Here is a 26,909-nt window from a genome sequence, read left to right as displayed (position 1 = left end):
CCTGGTTAGACCAGAGGCGGACTGCCCTTGCCCAATGTCGGCAGATCCTCGACGGGCCTTACGAGGGAGGCAGTGACGGAGTTGTGCTGGAACCTGCCCTGCAGATAGTGCACAGTAGCTGTAGAGTAGCAGTAAAGGAGACCACAAGACTGAACTGTTATGTCTCTGGATCCTTCACCACTGAGGACAGCAGCGATGTGAATCACCTGAGCACTGGTATAAAACCAAGTTACAGATAAGCTGCTGACTGACCACCCTGTCAGTTCCTCTCCGATGTCACAGTGACCATAAAATCACCCCCACTCTTTAATATTCCTCACTGCACACTAACAGCAGAATACTCACACTTGAACAGCAAGTCCTTTTGTTTCATTCAAGGTCCCGTAGAGAGAGATGAGGAAATTTGCGGCTGTCTCAGTTTGGTTGATGTTCCTGATGAAATGTATCTTCAACTGATAGTGGTAAACTGTGGGAGGAAGGAGATATTGATTGGTGGGAGCAACAGCAGCCTGGTAGGAACATTCATCTCCAAACACCTTCTGCAACTGTCTCAGTAGCCAAACCAATTCATTTAGTATGATTGCTGCCTAAGGAGAGAGCTCAGGGAGCTTTCCCCCTTTGGCTCACACTGATGTATAGGGCGAGACAACTCCTTAGCTTGTGCTACAAGGCACCTCATCCCTTAACCCTCAGAGCAGCTCCAAGGACCTCATTTCCCAGGAGTGCTGTCCTGCAGAACTCATTCCATGTGATTGCTGAATTAGATAGTGCTCAACTTGGCAGCTTTGCAATTTAGTGTCACGCCGACTAGTCCAGGGAACTGGTTCAGAAACTCAACCTGGGCTCGATCACATCGACTAGTTTGGAGTGAGCATGGTGCAAAGGCAAAGGGGAGCATTTTCTTAATGGGGAGAGGCTGGGAACTGTGGAGGAGCAGAGGGATTTGGGTGTCGATTGTTTAGATCTTTAGTCTGACCCCATCTGGAGTCAATGTGTTCAGATCTGGGCACTGCAGCTCAGTGAGGATATACCGGCCTTGGAGGGGGAGCAGCACAGGTTCACCGGAATGATACCGGGGCTAAAACAGTTATATTATGAGGACATGTTGTGTGAACTTAGACTGCATTCCCTCGAGTATATGGGGTGATCCAACAGGCGTTTAAAATGATAAATGGTTTCGATAGGATGGATGCAGAGAAGCTATTTCTTCTTGTGGGGAAATCTAGAATAAGGGGCACAATTTTAAAATTAAAGCGCTGCCATTCAGGGGTGAAATCAGGAAGCACTTTTTCACACAAAGAGTAGTGGAAATCTGGAACTCTCGCCCCCAAAAAGCTGTGAAATCTGGGCATCAATTGAAATTCACAAGATAGAGATCGATACATTTTGTTGAGAGAGGAGATATAGGGAAAGGCAGGTATATGGAGCGGAGGTACAGACCAGCCGTGATCTCATTGATGGTGGAACAGACTCGAGACTGAATGGACTCCTTCTGTTCCTAGGTTTCAATAGAAACATATAAACATAGAAGATAGGAGCAGGAGTAGGCCATTCGACCCCTCGAGCCTGCTCCGCCATTCAATGAGATCATGGCTGATCATCCAAGTTCAGTACCCGGTACCTGCTTTCTCCCCATACCCCTTGATCCCTTTAGCCTTAAGAAATATATCCAACTCCTTCTTGAATATATTTAATGAATTGGCCTCTACTGCCTTCTGTGGTAGAGAATTCCACAGGTTCACCACTCTCTGGGTGAAGAAATTACTCCTCATTTCTGCCCTAAAAGGCCTACCCCTTATCCTTAGACTGTGGCCCCTGGTTCTGGATTCCCCGACCATCGGGAACATTCTCCCTGCATCTAGTCTGTCCAGTCCTGCCAGAATTTTATAAGTTTCAATGATGTTGTGTATGTACCTTTAAGGGGAGAACTGATTCTATACTGCAGTACCGGCAGTGACCACCCCTGTACATAAAGCCATAGCAGGCTTCTGTATTTCAGTCTTGAATTCCCCTCTGTCAGTAAATACCTGTTTTATTGTTCTCCTGCAGTCCGAGTATTATTGATACCTGGACACTACACTGGCGATGGGCAGGTTCGAACTCACCTGCAGTACTGCATCACCTCACGGGGATCTTTTCCCTGAAGAGAAGCTTCTTGGAGGTCGAAGTCAGAACGGCGGGCGTCGACCGCGGGCAACCGCCCAGGGATCCATCGGAGAGTTGCAGGGGAGGCTGTGGAGAGCTGGGCCTGGCTCCCCAGTCGAGGTGTTCCAGCAAGTCATGCTGGTAGCAGGTAGTGCGCTGGCCCTTCCGGACTGCGGCGGGCTCGGGCTCGATCGAGCGGCTCTGCAAAGGGGCCATGCAGCGTCGTCGGAAGGAAGAGAGAGAGAGGGTGGAGCGCACAGGGTGCGGTCGGTGCTCAAGAACCGGGCAGCGTGGAGAGGATAGAACGAGGGGAAGGAAAGGTGATACGCGCTGAAGCTGTGGGTCGCCGCCATTACCCTGTAGAACGCTAGGAGCAGTGTGACAGCAAGGGGAAGAAGGAAAAGCGCGGGAGGCGCCATTTTATTCCATTGGGGAAGAAGGAAAAGCGCGGGAGGCGCCATTTTATTCCATTGGGGAAGAAGGAAAAGCGCGGGAGGCGCCATTTTAAATCACTCAAGATGCCGAAGAGTGGCAGTATCACTGCTTTCGACAACGAGGTAGAAGACTGGACCACATATGTGGAAAGAATTGAAGTGTACTGCGAGGCAAATTTGGTGACCGATGGAAAGAAGGCGTCGGTATTATTAAATTTGATGGGCGCGAGAACGTACGGCCTATTGCGGAATTTAATTACCCCAGCTAAACCAATGGAGAAAAGTTTTGAAGAGATTGTTAATACCTTACAGGAACACCTAAACCCTACACCGCTGCTGATAGCAGAAAGATTCAAGTTCCATAAAAGAAACCAGCACAAAGATGAGAGCAATGCTGACTATCTTACGGAACTACGCAAGTTATCGAAGCACTGCCAGTTCGGAGCAGGACTGGCAGACACCTTACGGGATAAGTTTGTCTGTGGGCTCCAGAGTGAAGGAACCCAGAAACGACTACTTTCGGAAAAGGACCTGACGCTAGAACAGGCTTTCAGCGTGGCAGTATCCTACGAAGCAGCAGCATGGGGAGCTGCGGAAATACAACAGAAACCACAAGAATACAGTGCTAACGAAATGGCGTATGGAGCAGAAAAGTGCTATCGCTGCGGCAGAACAACCCATGATCAGAAGGACTGCTGGTTTAAGGACAAAGTATGCAGGCAATGTGGGAAAATGGGACACATAGCAAGAGTCTGCAGGTCAGGAAAGAAAACCAACACTACAAGAACTACGAAGGAAAAGTACAAGAAAGTAAAGAAATTGACAGACAGTAGTTCGGAAGATCAGGAGAGTGATAAGGACTCCGGGAGCAGGAGACTAAGTTGTCTAAAGTTACACAACGTGATCGCAAAGGAGGATCACCGAACCATTTGGGTCACCCTCATGATAGCAGGGTCCCCAGTAAAGATGGAATTGGACACAGGATCAGCCCTAACTGTCATGAATCGACGAGACTATGAGCGGCTATTCTCACACATACCCTTGAAGGACACGTCCATTGTATTGAAGACATACATGGGGCAAAAAGTCTACCACAGAGGAAAAATAAGGGTGCCAGTTGAATACAACGGCAAGGAAACACAGAAACTGTATCTATATATACTACCAGATGGAGGACCACCATTATTGGGATGTGAATGGATCCGAAAAATACAATTGGATTGGCATTCCATTCAGGCGCTAACTGTGACTGATAAAAAGGATGATGACGTCACACCTGGACGACTGTCAAAGATTCTAACTGACGCGAAAGAGGTGTTCCAACAAGGACTTGGGACTCTAAAAGGAGTAACGGCAATGATAAAAATCGAAGATAATGCAAACCCAAAATTTTTTAAGGCCAGACCGGTACCTTACTCGATCCGCCCAGCCGTTGAAGCAGAGCTGGAGAGTCTGGAGCGTTCAGGTGTGCTGTCCAAAGTGGACTGGAGCGAGTGGGCCACACCCATCGTTCCTGTAATGAAGAAATCATTGAGCAGCACGCCTGGGGAACCGAAGAAGGTTCGCATCTGTGTGGATTTCAAGGTAACTGTGAACCCAGTCCTGCACACGGTACAATATCCACTTCCACGGATAGAAGATATTTTCGCCTCACTATCTGGAGGGAAACGCTTTACAAAGATTGACCTGGCCCAAGCATATCTACAAATGGAGGTGGAAGAAGCATCGAGGAAATAGCTCCCGATAAACACTCACAAAGGCCTTTACCAGTACAATCGACTGGTATTCGGGGTAGCATCAGCCCCGGCTTTTTGGCAGAGGGCGATGGAACAAGTCCTGCAAGGGATCCCGGGGACCCAGTGTTATTTGGATGACATCCTGGTTACGGGCGAAAATGACAGTGAACACCTTGCCAACCTGGAGCAGGTGCTCACGAGATCACAGGAATATGGGCTACAAGCCAACCGCCCCAAATGCGAGTTCTTCAGGAGACAAATCTCGTATTGTGGCCATATGATTGATGAGGAAGGGTTGCATAAGTCGCCGGACAAGATTGAGGCTGTAGTCAAGGCTCCAGCACCGGAAAATGTGTCGCAACTGAGGTCGTTCCTCGGGTTGGTGAACTACTACCATAAGTTCTTGCCGAATTTATCTACAATTCTGCACCCACTGAATGCCCTGCTGCAAACTGGAGTAACATGGAAATGGAGTGAGGAGTGTAAGCGTGCCTTTCAGAAATGTAAATGCCTAATCACTTCAAAAGAAGTATTGGCCCACTACAATCCAACACTACCGATTCGGTTAGCATGTGATGCGTCTCCCTATGGCATCGGAGCGGTGCTGTCACACAAATTCCTTGACGGTTCAGTGAGGCCAATAGCCTTTGCGTCGTGCTCGTTAACCTCAGCCGAGCGTAACTACGCCCAGATTGACAGGGAGGCCCTCAGCCTGGTGTGGGGGGTGAAGAAGTTCAATCACTATCTGCACGGGCAGAAATTCACCCTACTGACTGATCATCAGCCCCTGGTCTCCATTTTTAACCCAAAGAAGGGCGTTCCGGTGATGACTGCGCAACGGTTGCAAAGATGGTCACTTTTTCTAGGGGCACATCAGTACGACATAGAGTACAAGGGTACGAAACAGCATGGAAACGCTGATGGGCTGTCGCGCCTACCGTTGCCTACAGTAGAGGAAGCACCTGCAGTGGACCCTGTTGAGATATTCCATGCGACCACAGTTGAATGTCTACCTGTTACAAACTCAAGTATAGGGAAGGAAACCCGAAATGACCCGACACTCTCTCGGGTCTATGATTTGACGGTGAAGGGATGGCCAGCACATGGCGACTCACTGTTGCCAGCATTCTCGCCAAGGAGAGAACAGCTGTCAGTGTGCCGGGGGACCTTGATGTGTGGATCCCGAGTGGTAATTCCACCCAAGTTGAGAGATAGAGTGCTCAATGAGCTTCATGAGGGTCATCTGGGAGGAGTAAAAATGAAGAGACTAGCCAGGGCATTTGTGTGGTGGCCGGGAATCGATAAAGAAATCGAGGATATGACCAAGAGATGCACAGGATGCCAGAAGGTCCAAAACGCTCCACCACAGGCCCCGCTACATCCATGGGAGTGGCCCTCATCTCCATGGCAACGGGTACACATTGATTTTGCTGGTCCATTTATGGACTCAATGTTCCTAATCGCTGTGGACGCCCATTCGAAATGGCCAGAGGTCATCAAAATGTCCTCCACCACCACGGAGAAAACTATTGCAGTCCTATGGACCATCTTCACCAGGAATGGCTTGCCAGAACAGATTTGCTCTGACAATGGGCCACAGTTTGTGTCAGAGGATTTCCGGAGGTTTCTGAGGAATAATGGGGTGAAGCATTACACATCTGCCCCATATCATCCAGCCACAAATGGATTGGCTGAGAGGTTTGTTCAGACCTTTAAAAAGGCAATAAAAGCAATGCATAATGATGACATACCACTACAACACAAGGTGGATAATTTCTTGTTTGCTTACCGGAATGCGACACATGCAGTCACCAACCAAGCTCCAGCCATAATGTTCTTCAACCGAAGGCTAAGATGTCGCCTGGATTTGCTCAAACCAAACATAAGACGAGATGTTGAGGATAAGCAATTCCAGCACATAAATGAGATGCCAACCAGGAGCTTCAAGATAGGGCAACCAGTCTTGGCCCGCGACTACTGAACAGAAAAATGGCAGCCAGGAACGATCTGCACACAGCAGGGACCACTAATGTACACAGTGGACGTTGGAGAGATCATCGTGAGATGCCATGCTGACCAGATTCTAGAGTCACTGGAACAAGCCAAACCCATACCACGAGCAGGTGCACCTGGTAATCAACCCAAAGTACAGATTGTGTCTACCTCAGAAGCAGTGGTATTGGAAGCTGACGAACCAACCAATGACAATGAGCCAGAATCAACTCCGCCGCAAGAACAGGATACTCGAGAAAGGCCCTATCCAGTCAGGATGAGGAAGCCTCCTCAAAGACTGAACTTATAAATGATTATTTCAGTTGATGTATATAGTACAGAGAAAATTGTAATTGTAATTAGTTATTATTTAGTTGTTAAATGAATGTTATGTACTGTTTATCTAAAAGGGGAGGAATTGTTGTGTATGTACCTTTTAAGAGAAGAACTGATTCTATACTGCAGTACCAGCAGTGACCACCCCTGTATATAAAGCCATAGCAGGCTTCTGTATTTCAGTCTTGAATTCCCCTCTGTCAGTAAATACCTGTTTTATTGTTCTCCTGCAGTCCGAGTATTATTGATACCTGGACACTACAAATGAGATCCCCTCTCTTTCTTCTAAACTCCAGCGAGTACAAGCCCAATCGACCCAATCTCTCCTCATACGTCATTCCTGCCATCCCAGGTATCAGCCTGGTGAATCTTCGCTGAATTCCTTCCATGGCAAGAATATCCTTCCTCAGATAAGGCGACCAAAACTGCACACAATACTCAAGATGTGGTCTCACCAAGGCCCTGTACAACTGTAGCAAGACATCCTTGTTCCTGTACTCAAACCCTCTCGCTATGAAGGCCAACATACCATTTGCTTTCTTAACCGCCCGCTGCACCTGCATGCTTACCTTCAGCGACTGGTGCACAAGGACACCCAGGTCTCGTTGCACTTCCCCTTCTCCCAATCTATTGCCATTCAGATAATAATCTGCCTTCCTGTTTTTGACACCAAAGTGGATAACCTCACATTTATCCACGTTATATTGCATCTGCCATGCTTCTGCCCAATCACCCAACCTGTCCAAATTATCCTGTAGTTTTTTGGCATCCTCCTCACAGCACACACGTCCACCCAGCTTTGTGTCATCTGCAAATTTGGAGATATTACATCTAGTTCCCTTGTCTAGATTATTAATATATATTGTGAATAGCTGGGGTCCAAGGACCGATCCCTGCGGTACCTCACTAGTCACTGCCTGCCACTCGGAAAAAGACCCATTTATTCCAACTCTTTGCTTTCTATCTGCCAACCAGTTCTCTATCCAAGTCAATACCTTGCCCCCAATTCCATGTGCCTTAACTTTACATGCTAATCTCTTATGTGGGACCTTATCGAAAGTCTTCTGAAAGTCCAAATACACCACATCCACTGGTTCTCCCTTATCTATTTTACTAGTTACATCCTCAGAAAATTCCAATAGATTAGACAAGCACGATTTACCTTTTGTCCATCCATGTTGACTTTGTCCGATCCTGTCACTGTTTTCCAAGTGATCTGCTATTACATCTTTTATAATGGACTCTAGCATTTTCCCCACTACCGATGTCAGGCTTACCAATCTGTAATTCCCCGTTTTCTCTCTACCACCTTTTTTGAATAGTGGGGTAACATTAGCTACCCTCCAATCCATGGGTACTGTTCCAGATTCCATCGAATGTTGGAAGATGATCAGCAATGCATCTACTATTTCTAGGGCCACTTCCTTAAGTACCCTAGGATGTAGATTATCAGGCCCTGGGGATTTAATGGCCTACAATCCCATCAATTTCCCTAACACCATTTCCCTACAAATACTGATTTCATTCAGTTCCTCCCTTTCATCAGACCCTATGTTCCCTGACATTTCTGGGAGGTTATTTGTGTCCTCCTTTGTGAAGACAGAACCAAAATATGTATTTAATTGGTCTGCCATTTCTTTGTTCCCCATTATAAATTTTCCTGATTCTGACTGCAAGGGACCTATGCTTGACTTCACCAATCGTTTTCTCTTCAAATATCTATAAAAGCTTTTACAGTCAGTTTTTATGTTCCCTGAAAGGTTACTCTCATATTCTATTTTCCCTTTCTTAATTAATCCCTTTGTCCTCTGTTGAATCCTAAACTGCTCCCAATCCTCTGGGTTACTGCTTTATCTGGCCAATTTATATGTCCTCTCCTTGGATCTTATGCTATCCTTAATTTCCCTCGTTAGCCACGGTTGAGTCACCTTCTTTGTTTTATTTTTATGCCAAACTGGGATGAACAAATTCTGTAGTTCATCCATGCGGTCTTTGAATGTTTGCCATTGCCTATCCACCAATGCTATGCATTGAGTGCTGCTAGAGTTTGCTAAGAGGGAGAGTTCGGGCAAGTGGGAGGTGAGGGTGTGTTTTTTGTTCTGTTTTGTTCCCCACTCCCAGGCTTAGACAGCACTGCGGAAGCGGAGCAGCGAGACGAGTCAACCAAACAGGCCCCACAGACAGTATTCGAGGAGGAGGTTGGTGATCAGCTGGTTGGTTGGTTTTCTTCCTTCTCTTTTATTCCTTTAAGTTGGTAAGTCCTATTGAATAGTAGTGTAATAGTATCATCTATATCGGGGCAGAGGGTCTTCATAACTAATAATAATAAATTTAATTAATTACATAGATATGGGTGAACAGGTGATGTGTCACTGTTGCGAAATGTGGGAGCTGGTGGACCCCATTGAGGCTCACGGTGATTACATTTGCGATAAGTGTTTGCTGCTGGAGGAACTCAAGCTCCATGTTAAAGAGCTTGAGACCGAGCTTCAGACACTGCGACACATCAGGGAGGGGTAGAAGTTCCTGGACTCTATGTTTCAGGAGATGGTCACACCTATGAAATTAATTAATGCAGATGTAATCCGTGGTCAGGGACAGGACGGTGTGACTACGAGTGAGGCAGGGACAGGGATCCAGGAGGCAGTGTTGATGGAGCCGCAGCCCTTGCTCTTGTCAAGCAGGATCGAGGTTCTTACTCCCTGTGAGGGCGGGAGCAGGGACTGCAGGGAGGATGAGCAACCTGGCCACAGCACCGCGGTACAGGGGGCCATTCAAGTGGAGGGAGTAAAAATAAATGTTGTAGTGGTAGGGGATAGTATTAGGGGGATAGATAGGGTTCTCTGCAGTCAAGAGAGGGAGTCCCGAAGGCTGTGTTGCCTGCCGGTGCCAGGGTTAAGGACATCTCTTCTGGGCTGGAAAGAAACTTGGAGTGGGAGGGGGAGGATCCAGTTGGCGTGGTCCATGTTGGTACAAACGACGTAGATAGGACAAGGAAGACAGTTCTGTTAAAGGAGTATGAGCAGCTAGGGGTCAAATTAAAAAACAGAACCTCAAGGGTAATAATCTCTGGGTTATTACCTGAGCCACGAGCGAATTTGGCTAGGATAAATAAAATTAAAGAGTTAAATGCGTGGCTCAAAGACTGGTGTGGGAGAAATGGGTTTTGCTTCTTGGGACACTGGCACCAGTACTGGGACAGGAGGGAGCTGTTCCGTTGGGATGGTCTCCACTTGGCCAGTGCTGGGACTAGAGTCCAGGCGAATCATATAACTAGGGCTGTAGAGATGGCTTTAAACTAATTAGTGGGGGGGAGGTTTCTAGAGAGCAAATAATAGAAATGACAACGGAGGAGGTCATAGACTTAGGTAGCAGTGGGGGAATTAAAAAACAGAACGTGTCAGGAAGGGACAGAAGGTATGGAGTAAAAAGTAAAGTACTAAAAGGGGAAAAAACAGGAACTAAGTGTTACAAAACATATTTGAAAGTTCTTTATCTGAATGCACGTAGCATTCGTAACAAAATGAATGAGTTAACGGCACAAATAACGACATATGGGTATGATCTTGTGGCCATTACAGAAACATGGCTGCAGGGTGACCATGACTGGGAATTAAACATACCAGGTTATTTAACAATCAGGAAGGACAGGCAGGAAGGGAGGGGAGGTGGGGTGGCTATGTTAATAAAGGAAGGAATCACTATAATACAGAGAAATGATATTGGGTCAAAGGAGCAGGATAGTGAAACAATTTGGGTGGAGATAAGGAATAATAAGGGGAAAAAAACACTAGTGGGCGTAGTCTATAGGCCTCCGAACAGTTGCAACTCTGTTGGATGGAGTATTAATCAGGAAATAGTTGAGGCTTGTAATAAGGGAACAGCTATAATTATGGGGGATTTTAATTATCATATTAACTGGACAAATCAAATTGGGCAGAGCAGCCTTGAGGATGAGTTCATTGAGTGTATTAGGGATGGGTTTCTTGAGCAGTATGTAACTGAACTGACCAGGGGGCAAGCAACCTTAGATTTGGTCCTGTGTAATGAAACAGGATTAATTAAAAATGTCCTAGTAAAGGATCCCCTTGGAATGAGTGACCATAACATGGTTGAATTCCATATTCAATTAGAGGGTGAGAAGGTTGGATCTCAAACAAGCGTGCTGAGCTTGAATAAAGGAGACGATGAAGGTATGAGAGCGGAATTGATTAGAGTGGACTGGGGAAATAGATTAAAGGGTAAGACGGTACATGATCAGTGGTGTACATTTAAGGAGTTATTTTACAACTTCCAAAAAAAATATATTCCACTGAGGAAAAAAGGGTGTAAAAGAAAAGATAGCCATCTGTGGCTAAGTAAAGTAATTAAGGATAGTATCTGACTAAAAGCAAGGGCATATAAAGTAGCCAAATCTAGTGGGAGGATAGAAGATTGGGAAGTCTTTAAAAGACAGAAAAAAATAACTAAAAGATTGATTAAGAAAGGGAAGATAGATTATGAAAGTAAATTAGCAAAAAATATAAAAACAGATAGCAAAAGTTTCTATAGTTATATAAAAAGAAAAAGGGTGGCTAAAGTAAATGTTGGTACCCTAGAGGATGAGACCGGGAAATTAATGGTGGGAAACATGGAGATGGCAAAAATGCTGAACAATTATTTTGTATCAGTCTTTACGGTAGAGGACACTAAGAATATCCCAACACTGGACAAACAGGGGGCTCTAGGGGGGGGGGGGAGGAGCTAAATATGATTAAAATCACTAAGGAAGTGGTACTTGGTAAAATAATGGGACTCAAGCCGGATAAATCCCCTGGACCTGATGGATTGCATCCTAGGGTCTTGAGGGAAGTGGCGGTAGGGATTGTGGATGCATTGGTAATAATTTTCCAAAACTCCCTGGACTCAGCAAAGGTCCTGGCAGATTGGAAAACTGCTAATGTAACGCCCTTATTTAAAAAGGGTAGTAGGCAGAAGGCTGGAAACTATAGACCTGTTAGCCTAACATCTGTGGTTGGTAAAATGTTGGAGTCCATTATTAAGGAGACAGTAACGGGACATTTGGATAAACATAATTTAATAGGACAAACTCAGCATGGTTTCATGAAGGGGAAGTCATGTTTGACAAATTTGCTTGAGTTCTTTGAGGAAGTAACATACAGGGTGGATAAAGGGGAACCAGTGGACGTAGTGTATTTAGACTTCCAAAAGGCATTTGACAAGGTGCCACACAAAAGATTATTGCTCAAGATAAAAAATCACGGGATTGGGGGTAATATTCTGGTGTGGGTGGAGGATTGGCTCTCTAACAGAAAGCAGAGAGTTGGGATAAATGGTTCGTTCTCAGACTGGCAACCAGTAACTAGTGGTGTTCCGCAGGGGTCAGTGCTGGGTCCCCAACTCTTTACAATCTGTATTAACGATTTGGAGGAGGGGACCGAGTGTAACATATCAAAGTTTGCAGATGATACAAAGATGGGAGGGAAAGTAGTGAGTGAGGAGGACATAAAAAACCTGCAAAGGGACATAGACAGGCTAAGTAAGTGGGCAGAGATTTGGCAGATGGAATACAATACTGGAAAGTGTGAGGTTATGCACTTTGGCAGGAAAAATCATAGAGCAAGTTATTATCTTAATGGCAAGAAACTGGAAAGTACTGTAGTACAAAGGGATCTGGGGGTTCTGGTGCACGAAACTCAAAAAGTTAGTCTGCAGGTGCAGCAAGTGATCAAGAAGGCCAATGGAATGTTGGCTTTTATTGCTAGGGGGATAGAATATAAAAACAGGGAGGTATTGCTGCAGTTGTACAAGGTATTGGTGAGACCGCACCTGGAATACTGCATACAGTTTTGGTGTCCATACTTAAGAAAAGACATACTTGCTCTCGAGTCAGTACAAAGCAGGTTCACTCGGTTAATCCCGGGGATGAGGGGGTGGTCATATGAGGGACTCTACTCATTGGAGTTCAGAAGAATGAGAGGCGATCTTATTGAAACATATAAGATTGTGAAGGGGCTTGATCGGGTGGATGCGGTGAGGATGTTCCCAGTGATGGGTGAAACTAGAACTAGGGGGCATAATCTTAGAATAAGGGGCTGCTCTTTCAAAACTGAGATGAGGAGAAACTTCTTCACTCAGAGGGTGGTAGGTTTGTGGAATTTGCTGCCCCAGAAAGCTGTGGAAGCTACATCATTAAATAAATTTAAAACAGAAATAGATAGTTTCCTAGAAGTAAAGGGAATTAAGGGTTACGGGGAGCGGGCAGGAAATTGGACAGGAGTCTAGGTTCGGAATGGTCATGGCCCTGTGGGTAGTGGAGTGGGCCCAGGGGCCATGTAGCCTGGTTCTGCTCCTACTATGTCTAATTCTGTGTTAGATTTCAGGAGATGGTTTTATTCCTGTTCCTGGCTGGGGTGGAGATCGCCTTTACAGAAGGTAAGTACTGTAGAAAATATAGGGACAGAGTGATCTCCTGGATGAGTTTCAATCGCCTAGATGGGTCGGAGAGGAATTTCCCAGATTTTTTTCTCCCAAATTGGCCATTGGGTTTTTGATCTGGTTTTTCGCCTCTCCCGGGAGATCACATGGGTTCGGGTGGATGGAGAGTGATAGAAGATTTGAGGTTAGGATCAGATCAGCCATGATCTTATTGAATGGTGGAGCAGGCTCGAGGGGCCGATTGGCCTACTCCTACTCCTATTTCTTAAGTTCTTGTGTTAACCCTTTGAGTGACATTCCACAATCAATCCTACCTAATTTGCGCCTCAGACCATCGTAGTTTCCTTTATTTAAATTCAGGACCCTAGTCTCAGAGTCAATTACTTCATTCTCCATCTTAATGAAGAATTCGATCATATTATGATCGCTTCGACCCAAGGGGTCTCGTACAACAAGATTGCTAATTAATCCTTTCTCGTTACATAATACCCAGTCTAAGATGGCCTGATCTCTGGTTGGTTCCTCGACATATTGGTCCAGGAAACCATCCTGTAAACACTCCAGGAATTCCTCCTCCACAGTATTGTTACTAATTTGGTTAGCCCAATCTATATGTAGGTTAAAGTCACCCATGATGACTGCTGTGCCCTTTTTGCACGCTTCTTTAATTTCCCTTTTAATGCCATCCCCAACCTCCGCATTACTGTTTGGAGGTCTATATACCACTCCCACTAACGTTTTCTGCCACTTGGTATTTCTCAGTTCTACCCAGACAGATTCCACATCATCAGAGGTAATATCCATCCTTACAATTGTGTTAATCCCTTCTTTAACCAGCAATGCTACCCCACCTCCCTTTCCTTTTTGCCTATCTTTCCTGAATATAGCGAACAGACACTTCAATTAAACACACTAAACTATTCATTAAAGATAGCACGCAGAGAGATTTCCACAGGTGTGAGTGCTGTCCTTTTGCTTGTATACAATCTGGGAAGTGCTCCCCTCAAACTCACACACCCAGCGAGCGCTCCCCTCAACCTCACACACCCAGCGAGCGCTCCCCTCGACCTCACACACCCAGCGAGCGCTCCCCTCGACCTCACACACCCAGCGAGCGCTCCCCTCGACCTCACACACCCAGCGAGCGCTCCCCTCGACCTCACACACCCAGCGAGCGCTCCCCTCGACCTCACACACCCAGCGAGCGCTCCCCTCGACCTCACACACCCAGCGAGTGCTCCCCTCAACCTCACGCACGACAGTATGCATTGTGTCACACCTCCATGTACGAAATTCAGCAACAGGAGTTTAAAGCGTACAGTACCAACAGATACAAGGATATCCTTGGCGCAGCACTTGTTATCTAGTTGCCAATTCAATCCCCTTACAGATCGGGAAGCAACAGCTCTAATTTTAGGGTTGTGTCACTTTGTTCTGGACTCCCCCACCAGAGGAACTAGTTTCTCTCAATCTACCTTATCAAAACTATTCCTCTATGGAGCACCTCAATTAGATCACCCGTCAACCTTCTATACTCCAGGAAAACAAGCCTAGTCTATGCAACCTCTTAATTTAACCCTTGTGTGCCCTGCTATCATTCTGGTGAATCTGTACTGCACCCCATCCAAGGCCAATATATCCTTCCTGAAGTACGTGACTCAGGATATTAAACAGGGTTGTAAACTTTTTAAACTAAACAGATACATTTCTCCCAAACGCCTTTGCTGTTTGGGTGAATTCTGACCCCAATGTCATCACAACGTATTGGGTATTACAGCTCAAGTTTTCACAAATGTTATCAGCTGAGACTCACTAACTCCATAAGTGGATTCAGTACCAAGAGCGAACGTTAGCAGACATAAGGGAGCCCTTTATCTCATCGCCTCTCAAGGTCAAAGAGCACGGAGAGAGGAATGCACTAATGTTGTAGGTTTTCGAATCATTACAGAGGTCCAAAAGCAGGGAATGGACTTCAGGCCGAATCCAATTCAAACAAAAGTTCAAAAGACTGACAGATGGAGAATCATTGGCTGAGATCTATCAGAGACACATGCAGATTACATCTCCAGCCTGGACGAATCTGTTCAGCCCCATGCAGGGAAGAAGTGATGAGTACATGTGTGCATTAGAACGGAGCGTGTGGACATGGATCAGGGCTTGGGCCAGGGAAGGGCCCCTGACTGGAGGTAGGGGGCTCAGGCCGGTGGGATGGGACCATGGGGCAGCGGTAGGGGACCAGTGGCAGGTTGGCTTTGGATGGTCGTAGGCCACAGTAACAAGAGCTTGGGAAACTCTGTAGGGAATCCCATCGCAGATTCAAAATATTCAGAGTCAAAGGGAACAGGCTTACCAACCCAGAAGCCAGAGAGGCTGAAACAGAGTAGGCCCCATGTGGAGTGATAGCTGCAGTCAGCCTGGGGTCGAACTACCTGCCCATAACATTCAACGGCATTACCATTGTCGAATCCCCCACCATCAACATCCTGGGGGTCACCATTGACCAGAAACTTAACTGGACCAGCCACATAAATACTGTGGCTACAAGAGCAGTTCAGAGGCTGGGTATTCTGCGGCAAATGTCTCACCTCCTGACTCCCCAAAGCCTTTCCACTATCTACAAGACACAAGTCAGGAGTGTGCTCCAACAACACTCAAGAAGCTCGACACCAGCTGTTGTGTATGTAATATGTGTGCTACTTTGAACCTATGGACAGGACTGCACTACTTGTAGGGCGTAGTGATACGCAGTACCACTCCTGGCCATAGGGGTATAAATAGTACTGTGGGTACTGATCTCCCCTCAGTTCCCGCCTGTGGGCATGAAGTAAAGACCTATGTATAGTCCCTACCTCCAACCAGTAAAGATCTGTTTGAGTTATACGTTTAAGTCTTTGTGTTAATTGTTCAATACAATACACATACTTAACACTGGCGACGAGTCAGGTTCTTACCCTGCGGCAGTTGAAGAGAGGTTTCAAACATCACCACCCCACTAGAAGCGACAGGCTTTAGGACTCTGAAGCCTCCATCAGCGACTGAGCACTGGAGTGCAGCAAACATCCTGACAGCTTCCAGCGACTGACCGAAGTCTTTCTGCAGTTTCCTTGTTCAACCTAGGTGGTGGGGTAAGCCGTGCAGTGTTGGCTGCAAAGACAGGGCTGGGGAAGTTGGAGAAGATAAGGGCGATCGCAATCCCTGATAAGAGCCGCGGTGAAACGCGCGAGCGGGTAAGCCAGAGCCCGGGAGGGAGCGAGCAAGAGCCGCGCGAGCGGGTGAGCCAGAGGCCGGGAGCCGCTTCAAGTGCGAGGCGCAGCGCGGGCCAGCGATCGGGACCAAAGATAAGGGCCGCACTGGGACTGAAAGGCACCGCGGCTGCAGAAGCTCAAGGTGCGAGAGCCGCGGTGCACAGCGCGGGCTATCGATCGCGGCGAAGATAAGGGCCGCACTCGGGGGCTGAAGGGAGACGGCGTCGGGGGACGGGTGAAGACCGCCAAGCGCGGGAAAACCGCCATTTTGTGGGCGGAGGACGACGGCAAGAGCGGGAAGCCGCCATCTTTGATAACAAGTAAACAAAATAAAATCTGAGAAATTGCAAATCTACAATGCCTAAACACGGGAATATTAGCACCTTTGATAGTGACCTCGAAGATTGGGCCATATATGTTGAAAGAGTAAAAAATTATTGTAAGGCCAATAAAAATTCGTGACCAAGATAAAGCTCTAACATTATTAAATTTAATGGGTGCGAAGACATACGGGCAATTGAAACACCTGTTATCACCAGATGAACCGGCGGATAAGACGTTCGATGAGATTGTTACTGTCCTGAAAGATCATCTAAACCCCACGCCGCTGATGCTAGCGGAACGATTTAAATTTTACGACAGAAGGCAGCTACAGCATGAAAGCAATGCTGAATATTTGCTGGAATTGCGTAAATTAGCGAAATATTGCCAGTTTCGAACGGGACTGACAGATGCACTACGAGACAAATTTGTGTGTGGTTTATTTAAACAGGATACACAAAAGCGACTGCTCGAGGAGAATGAGCTGACGCTTGAGAAGGCGGTCACTATGGCAGCAGCACACGAAGCCGCAGCGAGAGGCACGGCAGTAATGCAGCTACGGTCACCGGAGCTCAGTGCACACAAATTGGGTGTGAGTTCTGGCAAATGTTATCGTTGTGGAAAGACAACGCATGATCAGAACCAGTGTTGGTTTAAAAACCAAGAATGTAGAACTTGTGGTAGGCTTGGACATATAGCTAGAGTATGCAGGTCAGGGAAGAAGACCAGCAACAAGAAGTCACCGCAAGGGAAATACGCAAAGGTACACAAGGTGGCCGAACAGGAGTCCGATTCAGACGCAAGCAGTATTGAACTGGCTAGCTTAAGGGTACTCAACGTTGGTAAGGGTGCAGACCTCCAGACAATTTGGGTTACTCTTCAGATAGAAGGAGTCCAAGTAAAAATGGAATTGGACACTGGATCGGCATTGTCGGTCATGAATAAGAAAGATTACAGAAGGTTATTCCAACATATTCCCCTACAGGATACGGAGATTATATTGACAACCTACACGGGGCAGAGAGTGTACCCCATCGGGACAATAAAGGTTGCAGTGGCCAACAAGGGCGAAGGAAGTCAAATAATGGACTTATATGTGCTACCGGAGGGAAGTCCACCACTACTAGGCCGGGAGTGGTTTAGAAACATAAATATAGACTGGCATTCGCTAAAAGCCATAAAGAGTGAGAACTCGGTGCAGATAATCAGCCCAGACTCTAGAACTGATGATGGTAAGACCAACCCATGTGCAAAAGACAAAGTTTCAGCACAGAATTCCACTGAGCAACAACAACATAGTTTAACAGTGAATTCTGAGTCTGTCAAGTCTACTGATATGCACATTTTTGAGGGACACTGGGCTCGAACTCAACTCCATTTCAAACTACAACAGCAATTAGAACAAATGATTCGCCGTTTTGAGCAAGAGATGAATGAAATAAAAAAGTTCTTTGTTACAGAGTGGGAGAATCTGGAAAGGCAACAGAAGCAACTGATGGAGAAAATGGAGCAGGAGCACACCAACCATCTGCGCGAGGAGGCCGAACGAATCAAAGCTGATTCAGGTTCTGAAGGTGCGTGCCATAATCTGGTGTCAGAAGAGTTAACGGTCAGCCAACTCCTTCATATGCTGAGGGACAAGACTCTGAAATGGGAAAAACTTGAACACGAGCTGCGATCTTCAAAGGAAAAGGGTTCGGAGCTCTCAAAAGTCATTGAGATGGCTGATGTGACGACACAGACTGAAACGACTGCAACAGAGCAGCCATTGGATGCCAAAGGTACGCTGACTCACGTCAATGTAGAACAACAGACCGCTGAAACAGCTGCTCCGGTAGAGGGACTGCATAGTCCGAGCAATCAATCTCCAAAGGAAGTTGAAGTATTAAAATCACAAATGAGGTCACTAGTAAACGACTTGCTGAAAGCCCAGAAAAAGCTGGATGCAGAGGTACACATGAAGAAGTCTCTTCAGGAAAGATGTCTGGATTTGGAACAAGAGCTGGCTAACGCCCAGCTGGGTATGGAGGAAATAGAAGACCCTCTCGCTGGCCTAGATCAGGACGACACCGAATATTACGTTGTCCTGTCCTGCCCAACTTGTAACTTCGACTCCCACCATACAGAAATCATGGAGGAGCACCGAAAGTCTACGGAACATCGGGAGAAGGTGGCTCTACTACGGAAAAAGGAGGAAGAGAAGGAGGAACTGCGCATGCAGCTGGCAGCTGACAGTGGAGCCCAGAGAGTCTCCAAGAAGCAGAAAAGGAAAAGTCGAAACAGAAGATGACCCATCTGAACCATTATTACCTCTACCAGATCACACACGTGGTCCCTCCGAACGGAGCCAATTCAGTTCGGAAGTTCAAACTGTTAAATCCATAGAAGGACTATTGAATGAATCACTCCAGCAACGTGAACCGACTACACCACAGAGATTGAATCTGTGAACTGTTTTCCGCAGAGACTGAATCTGTGATCTGTTTTGACATGAAGTTATCTATGTATCTATGTTATTTTGTTATGTAAACCTGAAGTTATATATGTATATATGTTATTACGTTATGTTAAATGGGGAGATGACTGTAAAGCTAGGAAGGGAGGAATGTTGTGTATGTAATATGTGTGCTACTTTGAACCTATGGACAGGACTGCACTACTTGTAGGGCGTAGTGATACGCAGTACCACTCCTGGCCATAGGGGTATAAATAGTACTGTGGGTACTGATCTCCCCTCAGTTCCCGCCTGTGGGCATGAAGTAAAGACCTATGTATAGTCCCTACCTCCAACCAGTAAAGATCTGTTTGAGTTATACGTTTAAGTCTTTGTGTTAATTGTTCAATACAATACACATACTTAACACCAGCCAATACAAAGCAGCCCGCTTGATTGGCAACTCATTCACCACCTTCAACATTCACTCCCTCCACCACTGGCGCACCGTGGCTGCAGTGTGTACCATCTACAAGATGCACTGCAGCAACTTGCCAAGGCTTCTTCGGCAGCACCTCCTAAACCCGCGACCTCTTCCACCTAGAAGGACAAGGGCAGCAGGCGTATGGGAACACCACCACCTCCAAGTTCCCCTCCAAGTCACACACCATCCTGACTTGGAAATATATCGCCGATCCTTCATCGTCACTGGATCAAAATCCTGAAACTCCCTCCCTAACAGCACTGTGGGAGTACCTGCACCACATGGACTGCAGTGGTTCAAGAAGGTGGCTCACCACCACCTTCTCAAGGGCAACTAGGGATTGACAATGAATGCTGGCCTTGTCAGCGATGCTCATCTCCCAAGAATTAATTTAAAAAATACGTTGAATGTAGCTCACGTGGGGTGGTGTCGGGGTGATACATGTGTGGCAGAGCCACCAAAGGACTCAGAGCGGTTGTACATAATTCCTTTAATAGCAATGTAGTTACTGTCTGTGCCTGTACCTTTAATTACACTGTTTGACTGTACAATGCCAGTTACCTTTACAGCACGTGATAACGTCATGCCGTTAGTCACGTGATGCCCCAATGGCGGGAAGAACGTGATGACATCACTCTCCTGATCAGGGGATCAGCCCTCATGGAGCCCTCAAGGAGAATAGACCTGTTATTGATGTGTCCTAGCAGTTTCCAGTTTAAACTCGTTTGTTTTCATTAAAGTTCATTAATTTAATTACCTGAGTCGAACTCAGTCTTTTTGATAGGAACCTCCGTTCCTACTTTGGTGACCCCGGCTTCTACGAACGATTTTCGTGGAAGATTCGACATGGACACGAACGCCGTCATGCTGAAACTGCCACAGTTCTGGGAGCAACAACCAGACGCCTGGTTCATCCAGGCTGAAGCCCAGTTCGCCATTCGGAACATCAACGCGGATCAGACCCGTTATTATTACGTGGTCTCCGCCCTCGACAGCGCAACTGCATCCAGGATCATCAGCCTCATCGGTAGTCCTCCTACTGACAAGTATGATGCAATTAAGGCGCGGTTGCTTCAGGTTTTTGGGCTATCAAAGTCGGAGCGTGCTCGCCGGCTCATCACGCTGCCCGGCCTCGGGGACTCCAAACCATCCGAGCTCATGAGCCAAATGCTCACGCTCTTGGGTGCTGAACCGGAATGTTTCATCTTCCGGGAGCTTTTCCCCTATCAACTGCCTGAACAGGTTCAAACTGCCCTGGCCAGCTCCGACATTACTGACTGCACCAAGCTTGAGGCCGAAGCCGATAAGATTTTCACGGTTACCCAGCAGTGCTGCGAGGCCACGAGGCGCCCACCCCCGACAGACACAGTCCCGGGTTCTCCTACAGCGGGCTGGTGCTCCTACCACACCCATTTTGGCGCGAAGGCATGATGCTGCCATTCCCCCTGCAGTTTTTCACCAAAAAAAAGGCGCAGGCGGCGTCCCTGGCGACAGATGACCAAGTCTAACGTGCGTTCCGCGGTGGCGATGGCCGTCGGATCTACGGGGAAACTCCTCTATATCACCGATTCCCTCTCGGGCCGCCATTTCCTTTGTGACACCGGGGCGCTGTGTAGCATTCTACCTGCGTCGAAGCTCGACATGCAGACTGGGAACCTCGGTTTTTCCCTCGTAGCGGCTAATGGCGCAGCTATTCGAACGTTCCGAAAGCGGCGGGTCGAAGTCTGTTTCGGCGGTCAGCGCTTCTTTTGGGATTTCGTCACAGCTACAGTCTCACAGCCTATCCTAGGGGCAGATTTTCTGTGTGCCAACAGCCTGCTAGTCAATGTCCGACACCGCCGGCTGATCAACGCGGCCACCTTCCACTCGATCCCGTGCTTCCACGGTACCTCCGTGGCCCGTTCCATTGCCTGTGCTTTCCCTCCTCCAGATGACTTCACACGGCTCCTCGGGGAGTTTCCGGAGCTGACAATGCCCACCTTCTCCTCTTCAGCGACGAAACATGGTGTTGAACATCACATCACCACTACTGGCTCCCCGGTTTATGCACGGGCTAGAAGGCTCGAACCCGGCAAGCTTGCTGCTGCGAAGGCGGAGTTTGCCACAATGGAGCGGCTCGGCATCATTAGGCGATCGAACAGTCCCTGGTCTTCGCCTCTCCTCATCGTGCCAAAACCAGGCGGCGGCTGGCGGCCATGCGGTGACTACCGACGCCTCAACGACGCCACCACTCCGGATCGGTACCTGATCCCGCATATTCAGGACTTCTCGGCCCACTTGGCGGGAAATACTATCTTCTCTGAAGTCGACCTCGTCCGTGGATATCACCAGGTTCCAGTGCACCCACAAGACGTCCCGAAAACCGCAGTCATCACCCCTTTTGGCCTCTTTGAGTTCCTGCGGATGCCATTTGGCTTAAAGAACGCAGCACAGACTTTCCAGCGTTTAATGGATTCCGTTCTTCGGGACCTGCGTTTCCTTTTCGTCTACCTTGATGACATACTCATCGCCAGTGCCAGCAAGGAGGAGCACATCTCCCATTTGCGTTCCCTCTTTACGCGCCTCAGCCAACACGGTTTAATCATCAACCCAGCCAAGTGCCAGTTCAGCCTGCAACAAATCGACTTCCTGGGACACCGCATAACATCGGATGGCGCCGTCCCTTTGGCGACGAAGGTTGAGGCGGTTACTTCTTTTCCGCGGCCATCGACAGTCAAGGCCTTGCAGGAGTTCCTGGGGATGGTCAACTTCTACCACCGTTTCGTCCCCAAGGTGGCTCAACTCATGCAACCCTTGTCCGGGGCCCTCAAGGGCAAGTCCGGTAAAGACCCAATCAGCTGGACAGCTGAAATGATCCAGGCATTCGGTGACACCAAGAACGCTTTGGCCAATGCAACCATGCTGGCGCACCCACGGCCAGGTGCTACTATCGCCCTTACCACCGACGCGTCAGGCTACGCCATCGGTGCGGTGCAAGAGCAATGGGTCAACGGCACGTGGCAACCGCTGGCGTTTTTCAGCCGTCAATTGCGAACAAATGAAAAAAAGTACAGCACCTTCGATAGAGAACTACTGGCCCTTTTCCTCGCCATTCGCCATTTCTGGTTTTTATTGGAGGGGCGCCCATTCACGGCTTTTGTCGACCACAAACCCCTTACGTTCGCCATGGCCAAGACCACCGAACCGTGGTCCGCTCGTCAACAACGTCACTTGACGTTCATTTCCGAATTTACCACGGACATTCAACATGTGTCTGGTAAGGACAACCTGGTGGCAGATTGCCTCTCCCATGCGACGGTCCACGCGGTGCACCTGGGGATCGACTACGCCCTCATGGCGGCAGATCAGGTTTCGGATTCAGAGGTCCAATCATATCGAACCGTTCCCTCCAGCTTCCAAGCGACCGATGTCGTTTTCCAGTACGCAGGTGCCACGCTCCTTTGTGACGTTTCCATGGGAGTTCCTCGTCTCATAGTGCCAGTTGCATGGCGCCGGAGGGTTTTTGATGCCATACACGGGTTGTCGCACCCAGGGATGAAGGCTTTGCAACGGCTTATGTCAGCCAAGTTCGTCTGGAAAGGTATGCACATCAATGTCCGTGACTAGGCTAATACCTGCGTCGTATGCCAGAAGGCCAAAGTCCAGCATCATGTCAAGGCTCCAGTGGCTGCGTTTACTGTTCCGGAGTGTCGTTTCGACCACGTGCATGTGAACCTTGTGGGGCTGCTTCCGCCTTCTCAGGGTTATACTCATCTCCTTACCATAGTGGACCGCACCACTAGGTGACCAGAGCCAATTCCTTTGGTTTCCACCACGTCGGCAGACATTGCTAGAGCTTTCATCTCCTGTTGGGTCGCCCGTTTCGGAGTTCCGGCGGAAATCTCCTCTGACCGCGGGCCACAATTTTCCTCGGATCATTGGAACGCTGTGGCTCAAGGGCTCAGTACCAAACTTCATTGCACCACCGCCTATCATCCGCAGGCAAACGGCCTTTGCGAGCGATTCCACAGGTCGCTTAAAGCCTCTCTTTGGGCCAGTCTTCAAGGCGCAGGATGGGTGGACAGACTCCCATGGGTCCTGTTGGGTCTCCGTATGGCACCCAAAGATGATCTACAATCATCTTCAGCTGAACTCGTCTATGGCCAGCCGCTCCGTGTACCAGGAGATTTCTTCCCTTCTCCCACAGAGCCATGGTCCGCCTCCCGGCAACTTGTTCGCCACCAAGAAGCGGCCAGATGCTTTGCCCCGATACCTACATCCAATCACGGTTTGCAGACCTCCTACGTGCCTCCAGGACTGAAGAATGCGGAGTATGTCTTCATCCGACACGACGCTCACCGGGATCCACTCAAGCCTCCTTACATTGGTCCTTTCCGCGTCATCGAACCGGGTGACAAATCCTTTTTGGTCGACGTCGGAGGGAAACCGGATCACATCTCGGTGGACCGCTTGAAGCTGGCTCACCTGGACCTGGACCAACCTGTCGTAGTCGCTCAACCACCCAAACGTGGCCGATCGCTCGTGACCGCCGCACCTGATCAACCAAAGCCGCCTGACAACCCGTCTGCGCTCGCCGCGCCTGCTCAGCCGCCATCGACTGCCAACGCGTCCACCGGTCGTCAACTTCCTCTACCAGGGTATCGAAGTCGATCGGACAGGCTCATCAGGCCTCCTCCTCGCCTCACCTTTTCTGTTAAAGACAATTCTGGGGGGGCGCATGTGGCGGAGCCACCAAAGGACTCAGCGGTTGTACATAATTCATTTAACAGCAATGTAGTTACTGTCTGTACCTGTACCTTTAATTACACTGTTTGACTGTACAATGCCAGTTACCTTTAGAGCACGTGATGACGTCATGCCGTTAGTCACGTGATGCCCCAATGGCGGGAAGAACGTGATGACGTCATGACGTCACTCTCCTGATCAGGGGATCAGTCCTCGTGGAGCCCTCAAGGAGAATAGACCTGTTATTGATGTGTCCTAACAGTTTCCAGTTTAAACTCGTTTATTTTCATTATAGTTCATTAATTTAATTACCTGAGTCGAACTCAGTCTTTTTGATAGGAACATCCGTTCCTACATATGAAGTTAAGAAGCATACAAAAAGGAAGGACAGGGACAGGCAAGCTGGTTGTTCGAGCCTGTCTCGTACTGTCATGGTGCAACTTACACCGCCCGGGAGCCCCATACACTCCTTTCCCCTTCCTCCCCTCATGGTGCGGGGATATCATGAATTGTTCTGGGGCGGGGGAAAGATTATGAATTAAGTATAATGAAATGATATTGTCAATATCAACCTCATCAGCTTGCACCCAATAGCTGGGCCGATGGAGAGAGACCTTGCTCTAAGTACATGAGGTGGGGTCTCTATTTAATCGACACACACTATTTCTATCTAATATCTGGCCATGGTCTATCTATTAATGATGTGCCAGGTGGGGAGGGTGATGCTGGGTTTGATGCCTGCCTCGGAAGGGCATGTCTGCCCCAGTCTTCAGATACATGCGGCCACTCCTCCTGGTGCGAATCCTCCGCACATTGTAGCCCAGTGTGTTGCAGCGGTTCTTCCGACAGCTCAGGCACATGCCCTTCTCGAAGGTCTCCTGGTTGGAGCAGCGGTACGCCATGCTTGGGTAGTTTTCATTGAGGAGGGAGTCGATGAACAGGTGGATGGCACGCTCGTGCTGGCACTTGAAGGCATCTGCCACCGCTGTGGAAAGGCAAAATGGCAGTTAGAGATTGATCGCAGCCAGTGAGCGGAAATGTGCCTGCGTGCGGTGGCATGTTAGTCCGCTATACTCATACTCCAAGCCGCCGAGTCTCACTGTAGGACATGCACACACATCTCCGATTCACCACATGGCAGGTTCTGGCTTCGGGCTCACTCTCTGGCTGAAGCAGTAAACTGAAACGTCTCACATCAGTCCAGAGAGGGAGGCAATGATGCTTCATTCACCAGGGCTATTAAGTTTGACTCAGTGGCAGAACATTTTAATGTAGCGTTAGCTGTGGCTCAGTCGGTAGAAATCTCGCCTCTGAAGCAGAAAGTTGTGGGTTCACGTCCCACTCTAGCACAAAATCTAGGCTGACACTCCACTGCAGTGCTGAGGGAGTGCTGCGCTGTTGGAGGTACAGTCTTTCAGATGAGACATTAAACCGAGGCCCCGTCTGCCCTCTCAGGTGAACATAAAAGATTCCCTGGCACTATTTTGAAGAAGAGCAGGGGGGTTATCCCCGGTGTCCTGGGGCCAATATTTATCCCACAATCAACATCACTGAAACAGATTATCTTGTCATTGCTGTTTGTGGGAGCTTGCTGTGTGCAAATTGGCTGCCGCGTTTCCTAAAATACAACAGTGACTACACTTCAAGAAGTAATTCATTGGCTGCAAAGAACTTTGGGATGTCCTGAGGTGGTGAAAGGCGCTATAGAAATACACAAGCTCTCTTCTATTATGTGCTCTACACAACTGATGACCTTTAAGGCCTACTTCTCTCACCGTACACTCCTTGCGATCTCATGTTTCCAAACACTCTTCCAAAGTTGCAGCCAGGCTGGAAGCTGCCTCCGTTAGGGTAGATGTCCACGTGGCCCACAGGCTGCTGGATCCCGATGCTGCGGCCCAGTGATCCCCGTGTGAAAGTGTGCAGGGCGTCCACAAACACGGCATCATCCGGGGAAAGGCGATGGTGGGCCCCAGCTCCTTCAAACTCCGGCCCGGCTGGGTCTAGGCCTGGAGTAGGCCGTGAAATCAAAAGACACACAAAGATTAAATCAATAGACAAACAAAGATTAAATCATAGACACATAAAGATTAAATCAATAGACAAAGATTAAATCAATAGACACACAGATTAAATCAATAGACACAAAGATTAAATCAATAGACAAACAAATATAAACAATATTAATTAAAAATGTAAAAACATCAATTAAATAAAAAACGTGCAAATAAATACGTTAATGAAATAATGACATAATTAAGTACATATATAACAACATCCCACAACACAGTGAAGAGACAACAGACCCGAGACTCCCACTGGATCACAACAAACCTCAGCCACATGTTATTTTATTTGCTCTCGGGCAGTTGGCCTGAAACGGGCCTCGAGGAGATGATTTCCCAACAGTTTAGCTCCTCCCTTAAGATCTGTATCCTTATTTCACCCTCATTGTCCGCACCCACCCCTCGCAATCACAGTCCTTTCCCCACTCGCTCTCCCTCCCCTCACACTCGCTCTCCCTCCCCTCACACTCACTATCACACTCGCTCTCCGCTCCCATCACATTCACTCTCCCTCCTCTCACACTCGCTCTCCCCTCCCCTCACACTCACTATC

The 26,909-nt window shown here is 48.1% G+C and overlaps 1 protein-coding gene across 1 annotated transcript in view; it reads right to left on the bottom strand.

The window, feature by feature from the left end:
* Positions 1-26,339, bottom strand: part of LOC147108424 (lipoprotein lipase-like) — a gene marked incomplete at its 5' end in the record, with an annotated part of 36,362 nt that extends 10,023 nt beyond the window's left edge. Inside the window, 3 exons of the mRNA XM_086004265.1 lie at positions 346-466; positions 25,033-25,275; positions 26,066-26,339. Coding sequence (XP_085860391.1) covers positions 346-466; positions 25,033-25,275; positions 26,066-26,339 — 638 coding nt within the window. The remainder of the gene's footprint in view (positions 1-345; positions 467-25,032; positions 25,276-26,065) is intronic.
* Positions 26,340-26,909: the final 570 nt, after the last annotated feature.

Source organism: Somniosus microcephalus, chromosome 13, assembly GCF_052327205.1.
Source record: "Somniosus microcephalus isolate GS21.2 chromosome 13, FLI_Smic_1.0, whole genome shotgun sequence".
Taxonomy (NCBI): domain Eukaryota; kingdom Metazoa; phylum Chordata; class Chondrichthyes; order Squaliformes; family Somniosidae; genus Somniosus; species Somniosus microcephalus.
This window is presented reverse-complemented; position numbering and strand designations above follow the sequence as displayed.